Here is a 13,063-nt window from a genome sequence, read left to right as displayed (position 1 = left end):
ATTTTGGGCTAATACAAATCTTATTGTCAAAAGAAGAGTTTAAAGAATCGATATAAATTTTGAGTAAGCTCATTTGAAGTCAGTTAATTGAGTATTTATTCAAAAAAGAGAGCACGCTTGCTTAACAGCACACTAATAGGGACAGTTACCCTATATATGGTTTTAATAAATCTTTAATAAATTTATGTGAAATACTGTCTCATACACAGTTCGTCAACATTCTGTCATTCTTACGTAACTAATTTTACGGAAGTATATGCTACAAAGCATTTCTATTACACTGTAAATATTTCAAATAAAAGTATCACAATAGTTCTATCGCAGAAATAGAAGAATAAAAGGGATAAATATTGCATAATAACAATATTAACGTTATGAAAAAAAAAGCAAAACTGATATGTTTAAAATAGCTCTTTAAACTTTAATGCGGTCTGCTAATGAGCAAGATAAGCCAGTGTTATCTGGCTCAACATTGAGGTCTTTTACAGTCCCATCTTCAACAACCATGGAATAACGTTTGCTGCGTTTGCCACCCAACACTTGCAGATCTATACCAAGTTCCATGGCATCTGTAAATTCTCCTTTGGGATCAGCCAACATCCGTACCTAGAAATAAAAAATTAATTTAAATTAATTTTTTTGTAACAATTTCAATATTAAAATGTAACACAAGTATTTATCTTAATCTGATGTAATAAAATAATCCTACTTTTCCTGCTGCTCCCTGTTCTTTTCCCCATGCTGCCATTACAAATGGATCATTAATACTGACACAGAAAATCTCTGCAATTCCTTTAGACTTCAACTCTTCTGCTTTTGTAACATAACCAGGAAGATGAGTCTGAAAATTATAATAAATAATAGTAAGATCACACATAATAAATTACAACACTAAAAAAAAATAAAGTTCATTTTTTTTACCTTTGAGCAACCAGGTGTGAATGCACCTGGTACACCAAATACGATGATTTTCTTTCCAGCAGCAATCTGTGCTATATTTACTTTGTCATTTGGCGTGTTCTCAAAAAGATCCACACTGGGTAATTTATCTCCAACCTTGATATAAAATCAAACAATGTTGAATTATTTAATGTTGGGATTTACCACGATTCTCTATTTTCTTCTATTTCATGTCACAATGACGCAACACAATTTTAATTAAGCAGAAAAAACTGCTCAACTGCTTGTCCTTGCATTGTTATGAGGAGAATTAATCAAGCTACTGCATTTCATTTACGATAAAGATCATAAATTATAAACAAATTTTGTACTGTCACGTTTTAGAGCCACATAACGTGCATCAAATATATTAAAAATTAAAAAAAAAATGTCACACATTGGGAACCGTGACATCAAGCAACAATGTGATAAATTAATAAATGAAATATAAATTATTAATGAAATAAAAAAAATTAATGTTTGATCGAAATAACACACTTGATATCGCTATTGATATCGAACATAAAAAATTGACAAGTTATATCAGTAACAATAAAATTCATACTCACGGAAATAACCATTTTTTGTGACGATAAGTGAAAGCGCCGTGCGAAACAGTTGAACGTCGATGTTCTTCTGACAGAAACAACGCGACTCGCAAATTGACTCATGTGTATACGGAGCTTTCCTGTTTAATGATTTCCTCAAACTAAACCTCGAGTAAAAATGCGATCTATGATTCGTTGGAAGAAGCGCGCGCAGTCAAGCAAACAGCTGATTGCAATCGCAACATTGCTGCTCACAATTCTTGCAGATATTACGTAATTTCTCGAAACTGTTAGCATTTCACGACAGAAACATATTTAATCTAAAACGATTAATAACGCCGTCTCAGTAAATCGAGCAATACGATTGGTTGATTTTCCAAATTGACGTTAATTGCTCTAGCACCGAAAAAATCCATTCTGATCAAAAACATTGTTACATACATGTTGAATGTTACCGCGCTTCAGCGTAGTTCGGTCCCACAAATACTGATGGCGTATTCGAACTATAGTCGCGTCCAGATGTCATGTCATGCAAATCTAAAGACTAATTTATACCATAGACGTCTATAATATACTATACTGCGTTCAATTTGAGAAGAGAATTTTACTTGCGCATAGAAGAAGAAAAGCGAGCAAAGTAAGAATAGCGTTGCGTACGGGATTGGTGGAACATTTGCTGACAGCCAATGGCTGTAGAGTAAGGAGACTTATTAGTAGAGAAGGTGCGCGAAACGTACGAGTTTTCGTCTATCCGGTTTCTCTTCTCAAATTGAACGCAGTATATAGTTTTTCAAGGAGGCAATCGCTTCTGATTGGACAAAGTCAGTAACGTCATTAGTCCGCGACTTTCTCCCTGAGAGGTTCTCTAGAGGGTTTCGGTGAAAACTAAACCACCGATATCTGCTGATATCCACGTGTTTGGTTATGTGATCTGTATGTTTACGCAAGGTTAAACAAAATGCCAGCTAAAGTACATAATAAAATACTCATATACGAAGGTAGCAACTTTCTAAGATACCGTTTAATATTATCCACATTATCTGGAAAATCAGTAAAAATCACAAATATTCGATCGAACGATGATGATCCTGGTCTTAGAGGTTAGTCACAATCCGCTTAATGTAAAAAATCGTTATACACATATTATATTTTCGTATTTGGAAGAAAACTTCAAAATTCTAGTTTATACGTTACATTTTTTGTGTTGTATCTGTTGCAGAATACGAGATCAGTTTTATTCGCTTGTTGGATAAAATGACTAATGGCACAAAAATCGAGTTAAATGAAACTGGAACCAATTTGTATTATCAACCTGGTTTATTAAATGGTGGTGAATTGGAACACGACTGTAGCCTGCAAAGAGGTATTGGTTATTACTTGGAAGGAATTATGATACTTGCTCCATTCTGCAAAAATCAGCTTAATCTCAAACTCAGAGGAATAACCAACAACACTACAGGTACAATATCTTTTTTGATATAACTCAATTATTGAAAGTCACAGTACTTACAACAACATATTCTATTATGTTCATTAGATCCTTCAGTGGACAGAATTCAGACTGCCGGTATACCAATATTAAAGAAATTTTTAGCTGGTGACAATGAAGTTGTATTAACCACTCGCAAGAGAGGAGCAGCACCTCTGGGAGGTGGCGAAGTACACTTTCAATGTCCCATTAGTCGTTATTTGAGAACACTTCAGGTACTTAATATTTGACTTGTTGTATATTTTCTGGGAACATATTCTGTGTGCACTAATGAATATTTCTTGAACATGTATAGTTTGAAGACAGTGGAATGGTGAAACGTATCAGAGGTACTGCGTGCAGCATAAGAGTTTCTCCGACAATAGCCAATCGCATTGTTGAGTCGGCAAAGGGTGTTCTTCTCAACTTTATACCAGACATATATATTTATACGGATCACTGTAAAGGAGCGAACAGTGGCAAATCTCCAGGTATAAATCACATTCGTGTTTAATATTACAATCACATAAGAGTTATAATGTAATATTAGCTGTTGTTACTTGTTTTTACATTACAGGTTTTGGAGTTACTTTGGTAGCAGAGACGACCAAGGACGTGTTCTTCGGTGGACAAGCATTTTCGCCAGTAATGACAACGGGATCATTGCCCTGTATACCTGAGGATATCGGCAAAGAAGCCGCAATGAGACTTTTAGATGAAATTTATAGGTAAAGAGAATTTTATATTTGTGTAGTGCAAAAAAAAGTGTTTATTTATTTTTGCTCAAACTTTTTGGAAATTTCCAGAAACGGATGTATAGATTCACCGTTTCAAAGTATGACCGCTGCATTTATGGCTCTTGGCAAAAAGGACGTTTGCAAAGTTACAGTAGGACCGTTAACTCCAGCGGCGTAAGTAATATTTTGTTCTTTGTTTTATTTGTCAATTGAAGCAAAACTGACGTCCGTGAATTTTCAGGATACAATTCTTGCGCGACTTGCGTGACTTCTTCGGAGTGGTTTTCAAGATAGAACCGGTTAAAGAGGAAGACGAAATATTGCCCCAAGTGCGCTTGACTTGTCTAGGAATAGGTTACGCTAATATAAGCAAACGAACTTTGTAATGTAAACATTTGTAAATAAGACTTGAGTATTTATATTCAATACATGATTTTACATCAAAATTTTACAGAAATTAAATGAAACATACCTGTGTGGCGATAAATTTATATGCGCGCTGTATTTTCAAAATTTAGATATATTCCGATGCGATTAGATAATTCTAGGGATTTTGCGACTATTGGCGACCATTGTCTCGGCCTAACAACACGCAGGTTATGTTTACAGCATACGGTTGCTGTAGCATCGTACATCTGACCTGAAGATAATTTGTTTTTTTAACAAAATGTCCGTGATATTTCGAAGAATTTTTAACACATTGCAAAGAGCCAATCGTCAGGCATTAAAATATAGCACTGTTGTCGAGAATCAGGTCGAGAATCAAGTTAACGATACGACGGAAGAGAAAGACATCGTGCCGATTATATCGAAGCGACAATACGACGACGATGATCGTTTGTATCAGAAAATCCGCGAGGTGTGGATCGAAAACTTCGACACCGTGGAAGAGAAGAAATTGGGCTTGATGAGTTTGCATCCGCAAGTCTACGCGACCGCACCTCGTATGGATATGATCCACCAGAATGTGAGGTGGCAAAGAATGTATCGCTGGGTGGTGAGTGTGTTAAATATCTTTACAGTTTACACACGTTTTACCGGTAAAAAAACTTTGATGTATGTTTTTTTCACAGTGTTACGCGCACACAAAAACCCGAGCCGAAGTCAAGGGTGGCGGTAGAAAACCGTGGCCACAGAAAGGTATGGGGCGTGCTCGTCACGGAAGCATACGTTCTCCGTTGTGGAGAGGCGGTGGAGTAGCACACGGTCCAAGGTCCCCTACAACGCACTTCTACATGCTGCCGTTTTACAATCGTGTACACGGTCTCACGTCGATGTTGTCTGTAAAACTTGCGCAAGATGATCTGCGTGTAATCAAGAATTTAGACATTCCGACGGCAGATCCTTCCTACATAGAGCAGCTGATAGAGGAGAGAAATTGGGGACCATCTGTTCTTATTGTGGATAGCTACGATATCATGCCTAAAAATATCGCATTGGCCACAGACGAGATCAAGCATGTCAATCTGATGCCTGTTTACGGTGAATACATTGAGATGCAGTATACTGTGAAATTGAAAGAGTTTGATTGCTATTAAGCCAATATTAAACTATTATATTTTTCTAGGTCTAAATGTGTACAGCATGTTAAAACACAGTACTCTGGTACTTACCGAGTCAGCAGCCAGATTGATAGAAGAGAGATTACTTTATCAATTACACAGGGCAGATTACAGAAAAGTGCAACGTAAATTTAATATGAGTCAAAAATAAAGAACATCGATTTTCAATGAAATTTAGATGTTCGTTGTTATTTATACACGTGTATACAGGTCCATGTACATTTTAAATATCTATACAAACAATCTAGTAGATAGAAGAAACATATAAAATAAAATGTTGCTATTATATTTCAATTGTCATTGTTCTATTTTGTTGCTATGCCGAAGACGTGCCGTCTAGAGAGAATGAAGTGAAACCAGTGAGAAACATATCCTTCCAGCTCCAATATCGTCCATGATACCTTTTCGAAACCAACGTTTTCTATGTCGGCGATACAGTCGGCATCTAAGCGACAATCGCCGAATAAAGAAGGCCATATGCCGGTTCGTGTCAACGCTATTTGCAACCATCGTACGAAAGTATCTGTCTCCGGAACGTGTTCCATGAAAATATACGTTCCTCCCTGTAGGTTTGAAATGGAAGAAGAAAAACGCTTTGGTAATTGGCACAACTTTTTTTTTTTCATACAGATTTTTGTACTAAACTATAAGTTATTTCGTTATTTATAATTAATTATAAATAACGAAAAGGCCAAGTGATATTTCTTACCGGAGCTAATACTCTGTAAATTTCCTGAAGGGTACCTTTCACCGATCTCACGGAACACAGCGACCTAGTAGTCACCACCACATCCACACATCCCGTCGACACTTCCCTCAAAGAACTTCCATCGCTTACTATCAACCGCTCGATAATCACATGAGAAAATTGCCGCGAGCGATTTCCTTTAACCAGATATTCACCGAGCCGGATGTTCCAGTCGACGCCGATGAGATGCGTGCCCTTCGGATAAAACTGTATATTTTCACCTACAAAGAACGCGTGGATCAAGTCAAATAAACAACCATAAATCTTCAAATAACGCGCTATAAATAAAGTAAAGGAAGAGTTTGCAGAGTTGCGTCGCAGTTTTTGCCTCAGAAGAAAAATAAAATCGATTAGTTTTTCGTTTAATTAATACCGTGCGCGAATCCGATCCACACCCGTTTTAACGCCAATTTCGAGGACGCGAAGACAGCCCATGGAACATAACATTTCGTCGTTGGAAACAACGCAGCTCAACGTGCTAAAGAGATATTCCCTGTACGGACTGGACAGTTTGGCGCATTCCGTTTCGTATCCCAAAAGGTGAGCCTTGTAAATATCTTTCAGCAGGGTGGGCCACTTTTGAATTGTCCAGATCGCGATGCACAAAACGATCATCGCGATCAATCCGTAACTCGATAGTACATCGCGCACCCACAAGTCGTTGTTGCTCATTTTCAATGAAAATGTAAAAAAATGACGATAAAAAATTTACTCGAACTGAAGATACGTCAGAGTCTGACGTATAGACACAAAATTAGTTTTTCTTTTTTGCGCAATTATTTTGTATACAAAAATATTTTACATTATTTTTATATATATGGTGTCTAGGTAAATTAATTCTGTAAAAGTGAATCGGAGACCTATTCAAATTAGGTTAATCACGTGAAAATGTTTAAATTACACGCGTGTATTCTGAATAATATATTTGACCTTCTGTCACAGTAACAGACTTTAATACCACTTTTTCGATATTTTTTATAATATTTATTTATTCTCGGTAATTACAACTTCGCGACTTTAGAAAATTACACACACTTAGCAACTGTGCAATAATCCAATCATAACTTTACGTAAGAAACAACTACTGTCGTCGTTTGCTCGTTTTGCGTGATACTGCAAACAAAAATATCAGCACGTTCATTATCGCACTTGTCATAACCCAGTGACGGCTCCGATTTTTTCAAGACCCCGAAACATTTATATTTCCGTTTGGAACGTATATAAAATTTCATTTGTATGTGCGCGCGCGTGTATATATGCGTGTGATGATAATCTGCGATTTTGCTCTGCGACCAGCGAGACGAGAAATCGCGATCTTGCGCGAAGTGCATCGGCGAGCCGTAAAAGTCGCGCCGTTTCGGCGAGAGCGCGTTCGAACAAAACAGGGGAACGATTTCCGATGGTCCGCGAAATTGTTTCCCCGAGCGCACGACAGAATGGGAAACAAGTAATCGGCTCGGGTTCCGGAAAACAATGCTAGCGCAGTTTTCGAAACGCGAAAAAAGAACGCGCCCGCCGCCGAGTGCCTCAAGAGGGTGACACACATAGGCAAGGGGGAAGAGGAGAGGGGAAGAAAAAAAGATGCCCGATGAAAGAGCGAAAACATATCGGCGCTAGGGGGCACCTCTTTGTTTCGCGGTTTCAAGAGTGACCATAAACAAAAAGCGCGATCGGGCAATTTCGGCTCGCTCGGCCGAGTACGTGCGCGCGCGCGGGATCCATTGTGGCGCAATTTCGCGAGTCCGTGGAGAGGCGTTTTGTTTGTTGCATCGGGGCGGAGAGGAGGCCGGTCGTTTTCACGGCGGTTCGTTGATTCGAAAGAAATCGCCGCCGATGTGAAATGCATCTCTCTCCTTTTGCCGCGTGAACGACACGGTGGTCGCACGCCAGAGGTAATAATCGCCAATGTCTAATATGAGCGACGTGTTTCGCTTCCGCGTGTAATTTAGAATTTTTCCCGCCACTACGTTCGCCAAGTCTGACATCGTCATTGCGCGTATAATTTTGAATTTTTTCGCGCCGCCATGTTCGCTCCCGTTGAAAAGCTTTCTTCTTTTTATCGCGTTGCATAAACGTAAATCTTGTTGCGCAACTTGAATGTCATTTGTTCGGGCGTAAATGTACTTCGCGCGCGAAATGAAATTGAAAGAGAGAGAGAGAGAGAGAGATAGTCGACGCTGGTAGAAAGATGCCATATGTCGGCCGTGTGCGTTACTAATAAGTCGGCGTCGCGTGTCAAAGGACGTCACATGCGACGCGCGCGTTTGCCCTCCCGTTTTGCCGCGGGTTCTCGCGCAATTAGCCGAGCTAAATGCCGCCACACTTTACGTAATCGCTCGCCTCCTGCTAACTGCTTATCTTTCCTGGCACAAGTAAGAGAGAAAAAAATAGGAGAAAGAGAGAGAAAAACGATTCCACCGTCAACGGCACATCTGCTGCCGCGCGTCCGCCATTTTGTGTATACAACTTGACCGAAAAAAAAAAGCGCGACGTTAATTAAATTCGAAATAGATGATTTATGTGTAAATTCGAGTCAAAACATTGAGATAGAAATGAAGGAAAACATATTGCGTATCCTTTGAATCGAGAATCGATCTTTCTTTTTCTCTTTCAAGACGAAGTCTCATCTTTCTTCTTTATTCTTTCATCTCTTGCCGCTTGCCATTCTTTTGTACCTTGAACACAATGGCTAGAAACGCGTCAGCAGGTTTAAACATACGGAATTTTCGAGTATCACGACGGCTTATTGCCGAGCACGAAGCCGACCGCCTACCTATCTTCTTGATCTCTCGAGAGTGAAAAATATTTAAATGCTGCTGTCGCGCGATTCGAATTCAATACCGCGTCAGCGCGAAAAAAAAAAAGCACAATGACGTTACGACCCGCTACTCTCGAGAGTTGTGTATCTTTCAATTGAAAAAATGCGAATGAATTTGATACACTAATGAAATTTCGCATTTCTCGTGAAATATAAATTCTAGAGAAGAAATAAAAAATTTGTTTATTTGCGACATGTAATTCGTAAAATGCCTTTGCATTAATTGTTTCTTCTTTCTATTTCGTTTTTCACGTTCGTGAATTTTGCGATATTTTTTTAACGTTTTACGTTATTGCGAAAAGCTTTTCTTCGTCACAAAGTATTAAACAAAACGCTATTGTTTCAGGTACTTTTATGCTTACACTATCTATACCTGGCACGGCGCATCATGGCGGAGAGGAAGACACTCGAGCCGCTCTTTTTTAAGTGCCGCCACGACAGCGAAGTCGGTCGCATTGTCTCCATTGTTGCTGAATTGTAATCAATATTGTCACAATATAACGGCATTGTCCGTAGCACGGTCGTCTTGTCTCGGTAAGTGTGCTTCATGTCAACTCTTTCTTTCTTTGACAAACTTGCAGTAAATTTGAATGAAAATCTGGCCGTAAACTCTTTCTTCGCGAATAAATTTTTAAAACTAAGAGAACCAGAGCATGAAACACGCGTAAAAAATTGAAAAACACGTGAAAGACTTTTAAGATTTTGACACGGAGACTTTAGAGAGATTTATCAACTTACTATTTTATACCATTGGAAGTTGCTCGACTTACGGTATTATTACTACTTACGGACTTACAGCGCGTGTAGGTACTTGATACCAAGGCTAGTCTCCTTTTATCAAGTTAGATTTATAACAAAGTTTAAAGAGAATGTAAACCAACAAGATAATATAAAAAATTTATGGTTTTTTTTGTTTTATTATATCTGACGCTTTGGTTATTTGTTGCACGTGATTTCCACTTGCAAAAAATACGCACTGGATTGCATAAATTACCACCAGATGCGTTCGTCTATGCATATTTTACTACAGTCATAAATTACATTATTATAAAATAGTTAAACCATTGCTAATTGTGTGTATTAAAACCTGCAATAAATTTGAATTACCGTGATAAGAGAAATAGAATGAATAACTGACTTCAGTATGAGAGATAACGTACTGTCTAAAAATACATGCAGAAGTATTAGATCTATTGCCTCTTCTTCCGCCTTACATATCTTCGTCATCGTTGCAAATGTGTGCTTGTTTTTTTTCTTCCTATTTTCCAGTCAATAAATTTTATTTGCCTGTCAAAGGCTAATTATCATGGTTTTAGAACGTTTTTTTTAGTTACAAGCAGGAAACAAAATAGACTCAAGGACGTAATGTAACGATCTCTCAAGTCAAGGATTAAAATGTCTATCTAAGAGTGAGGTCAAGGGTTACATTGTTCACTACGCTAGTTCGAAGTTTGTCATGGTGATTAGACATGTGTTTTCAACACATTTCCTGAATCGCACACGTCTCACAAGTGAGTGTATGTGTGTGGACGAGGAGGATTATTTATATAAGAAAATTTCTTCGAAACAATCTTTTACTCACACTGTACAGACTAAAAATGATTCTTAGCACTTCTTCTCTTATCTCTATTTGTTTCTGATAAAAACCTACAATCTTCAGATCTATCGATATAAACATCGATTTGTCAATGTCAATCTGTCAAACATGATCGATTTTGAAGTACGGATCCTACTATTGACATGTAGTCACAATCCACACACAAAAATATTTTTTAAAAATATAACTTTTCTGACGCAACATTTAAAGTGTATTCCAATATTTACGTATACAGAACAAATACTATGTCGTTTCTCAGATTTAGCTTTTATCGGATCATTCGCAGGTAAAGATAGAAAAAAGAAGATTGATCGCGAAAGATCATTGTGTGGAAATATCGGTGGTGGAAATAAACACATCACACGCTCCGGGACCGGAGGGTGGATTTCCCGCGATTCTCTCTCCCTTTCCCTTCCCCGTGTCTTTGTGATATTTTTGTAATTTCTATCTCTGCGGTATACCTGTGTATGTGTGTGTGTGTGTGTTATGTATGGTAACGGCGGCAGCTGCCATCTAATTGAATTATCTAGTTTTCAATTCGACGCGGAGATTTCGGGCGAAAGGCCCGACGAAAAGTCATAAAGGCTAAATATTGATGAAAATGCCAAGGCATTGTTGTACCTCGGGCCCCCGGATCGTTTCTTGACGAGGGCGTGGCTGGCCGATTTGTGTGAGTCTTTGTTTGTCATGGCTAGATCTTTTGCAATGGTGCCCAGATGCCGCCAATGCAGTGGTAACGATGCCCGATTTTGGGGATGAACTCAGGTAAAAAAAGATGGAACGCCCATTCTGAAGAAGGTGGTGAAAAATATTCACCAAGACCGCTTCGTTACTTATCCTTGTTTATCGGGATTAGGCGCCGCGGTAGGTAAAGTTTTCTCGACTTTTTTTTTTTTCCCAGATCACCTGGGATATCCATCCGGTGATGTTTGCCAAAGAAATTATTTAAAACGCACCCAAATAAACTCTCCTTATCTTAGATTTTCTCTTTTCGAAATGTTTTCGAGTAAATATTTGAAGAAAATGAGATATCTCATTATCTCGACATCTTCTCAATTAAAGTTTCTGTCTGTGTATTCGTTCTTTTGTGTATAACAGATGATATATCGGGCAGAGAAACATCTTCCGAGAAAAGTGTGTTCTCAAAAGAAAAATATCTGTGATAGAGATGAGCTGAAACAAACCTGTTAATTTTCAAAGAGCGGCAGTAAAAAATTGTCAAAAATTTGTGGGTGGCTTCATTGTAAATAATAATCTTTATTGTGTAAAACGAAAATGAAATCGGAGCGGAAGCTACCGAATAGAATGGGGCGGATTTTTACTGTCAACGTTTAAGATTCTTTTTGCGTCAAGGTAGACTAATGGCCGACCAAACTTTGCCCATATTGTAAGATAAGTTAAAATTCTTTACCGCACAGCACGTGTCATACAATACCAAACACGATCTCGGATGACGCGCGTGACGTATGCCGACCGTTATAATAATTCGCTATCTTAAAATACCGAATACCCATCATTACGAGGAAACGACGCCGTGACAAATTTTACGCAGCGTAACAAAACTATTGTTACTTGAAGGCAAAACGTTTAGCGTTATATCATTTCTGTAGTGTAAGTCACAATGGTCAAACCATTTCATCGAACCTTTTTTCTCGGTAATTTTCCTAAGTGTTAATTCCACAACTTTACGGATGGCAGACAATAGTTTCTTTTTATCTCGAAAATAGAAAATCTTCTCTTAAGTTTTTGAAATAATGCTTTAAAATTACGTGACAAACAACAACGTTGATCAGGATTGAAAAGTGATGAAATAATGTTGTAAACACGTGAGTGTAAGATGAAAAGATTATATACAGTCGAGAGAAATGGATCAGCGAGAGAACGTTTTAAGAGAGTTGTATATCAGGCGCTCGTCCCGGAAGTTCTCTTTCTCTTTTGTCAGGTTGAGTACCGCCGCCAATGGGCTTCATTTCAAGATATCAAAGGGTGACGAAGTCTCGCAACGATTCGATGATGGCAAAATATTCGAGAAAAGAAATGGAGGGTGGCCGGCTAATATCTGTGCTGTGTTGTACAGAGTCCCCGGACGCACGGGGGGGAACGGCAGACACAGCCATTTACTATTCACCTCCGCCGCGCGGCGTGCCAACAATATCGTCCATTGACAATTTCTGCTTTCACACACGACGTCGTGCACCACGACGCTCCGCCCACGATCGAACTACAGAGAACCGCCGACTACTCCACGGACTCGGATGAAGGCTCCATCCTGATTTTCTTAGTGCTCTTTTCACTATGACGAAGTTCGAAGAAGTAACTGGTCTAGGTTTTTCGGAAAATATATAGGCAGAAGAAGTAAACTAGCACACATTATGCGAATGAAAGGAAATATTTAGAAAACGTGAAACATAATTCCGAAAGTGGGTGTACAGAAACAAAATAAATAGATTGTTACAGAAAATATGTTTTTTGAGAATTTCAAAATCTTTAGATAGTTTACGAGTAATTGTCTCGCATTCTTTCTCTCCTTCTCTCAGATAGTTGTGCAATATAATATCTTTCTTTTTCTTTTGTTGTTCTTTAAGTAATTTTCTTAGCGTTCTCACGATCCTCCGGAAACATCATGTCGGTCTCTGTGGATACTTT

At 38.4% G+C, this 13,063-nt stretch overlaps 4 protein-coding genes across 4 annotated transcripts; 2 read left to right on the top strand and 2 right to left on the bottom strand.

Annotated features, from left to right (window-relative positions):
* Positions 1-155: 155 nt before the first annotated feature.
* On the bottom strand, positions 156-1,746 carry LOC109857619 (peroxiredoxin-5, mitochondrial). Its single transcript, XM_020434116.1, has 4 exons — positions 1,509-1,746; positions 922-1,056; positions 710-841; positions 156-606 (listed from the first exon to the last, which is right to left on the bottom strand). Exons 1-4 carry the CDS (start codon positions 1,608-1,610, stop codon positions 415-417), a joined length of 561 nt encoding a protein of 186 aa, XP_020289705.1. The 5' UTR covers positions 1,611-1,746; the 3' UTR covers positions 156-414.
* Positions 1,747-2,377: 631 nt separating this feature from the next.
* Positions 2,378-4,138, top strand: LOC109857626 (RNA 3'-terminal phosphate cyclase-like protein). The gene is made up of 7 exons (XM_020434126.1): positions 2,378-2,587; positions 2,707-2,946; positions 3,025-3,191; positions 3,272-3,446; positions 3,533-3,683; positions 3,762-3,866; positions 3,934-4,138. Exons 1-7 carry the CDS (start codon positions 2,446-2,448, stop codon positions 4,076-4,078), a joined length of 1,125 nt encoding a protein of 374 aa, XP_020289715.1. The 5' UTR covers positions 2,378-2,445; the 3' UTR covers positions 4,079-4,138.
* A 64-nt stretch (positions 4,139-4,202) lies between these two features.
* LOC109857627 (39S ribosomal protein L4, mitochondrial) lies at positions 4,203-5,548 on the top strand. The gene is made up of 3 exons (XM_020434127.1): positions 4,203-4,689; positions 4,766-5,174; positions 5,260-5,548. The coding sequence occupies exons 1-3, from the start codon at positions 4,360-4,362 to the stop codon at positions 5,403-5,405; spliced, it is 885 nt and encodes a 294-aa protein (XP_020289716.1). The 5' UTR covers positions 4,203-4,359; the 3' UTR covers positions 5,406-5,548.
* LOC109857628 (methyltransferase-like protein 7A) lies at positions 5,536-7,123 on the bottom strand. The gene is made up of 3 exons (XM_020434128.1): positions 6,398-7,123; positions 5,964-6,223; positions 5,536-5,817 (listed from the first exon to the last, which is right to left on the bottom strand). The coding sequence occupies exons 1-3, from the start codon at positions 6,672-6,674 to the stop codon at positions 5,560-5,562; spliced, it is 795 nt and encodes a 264-aa protein (XP_020289717.1). The 5' UTR covers positions 6,675-7,123; the 3' UTR covers positions 5,536-5,559.
* Between the last annotated feature and the right edge of the window lie 5,940 nt (positions 7,124-13,063).

This window comes from Pseudomyrmex gracilis, unplaced genomic scaffold, assembly GCF_002006095.1.
Source record: "Pseudomyrmex gracilis isolate BER0280 unplaced genomic scaffold, ASM200609v1 scaffold_167, whole genome shotgun sequence".
Taxonomy (NCBI): domain Eukaryota; kingdom Metazoa; phylum Arthropoda; class Insecta; order Hymenoptera; family Formicidae; genus Pseudomyrmex; species Pseudomyrmex gracilis.
Note: the sequence above shows the minus strand (reverse complement) of the source record. Positions and strands in the feature narration are given on the sequence as shown.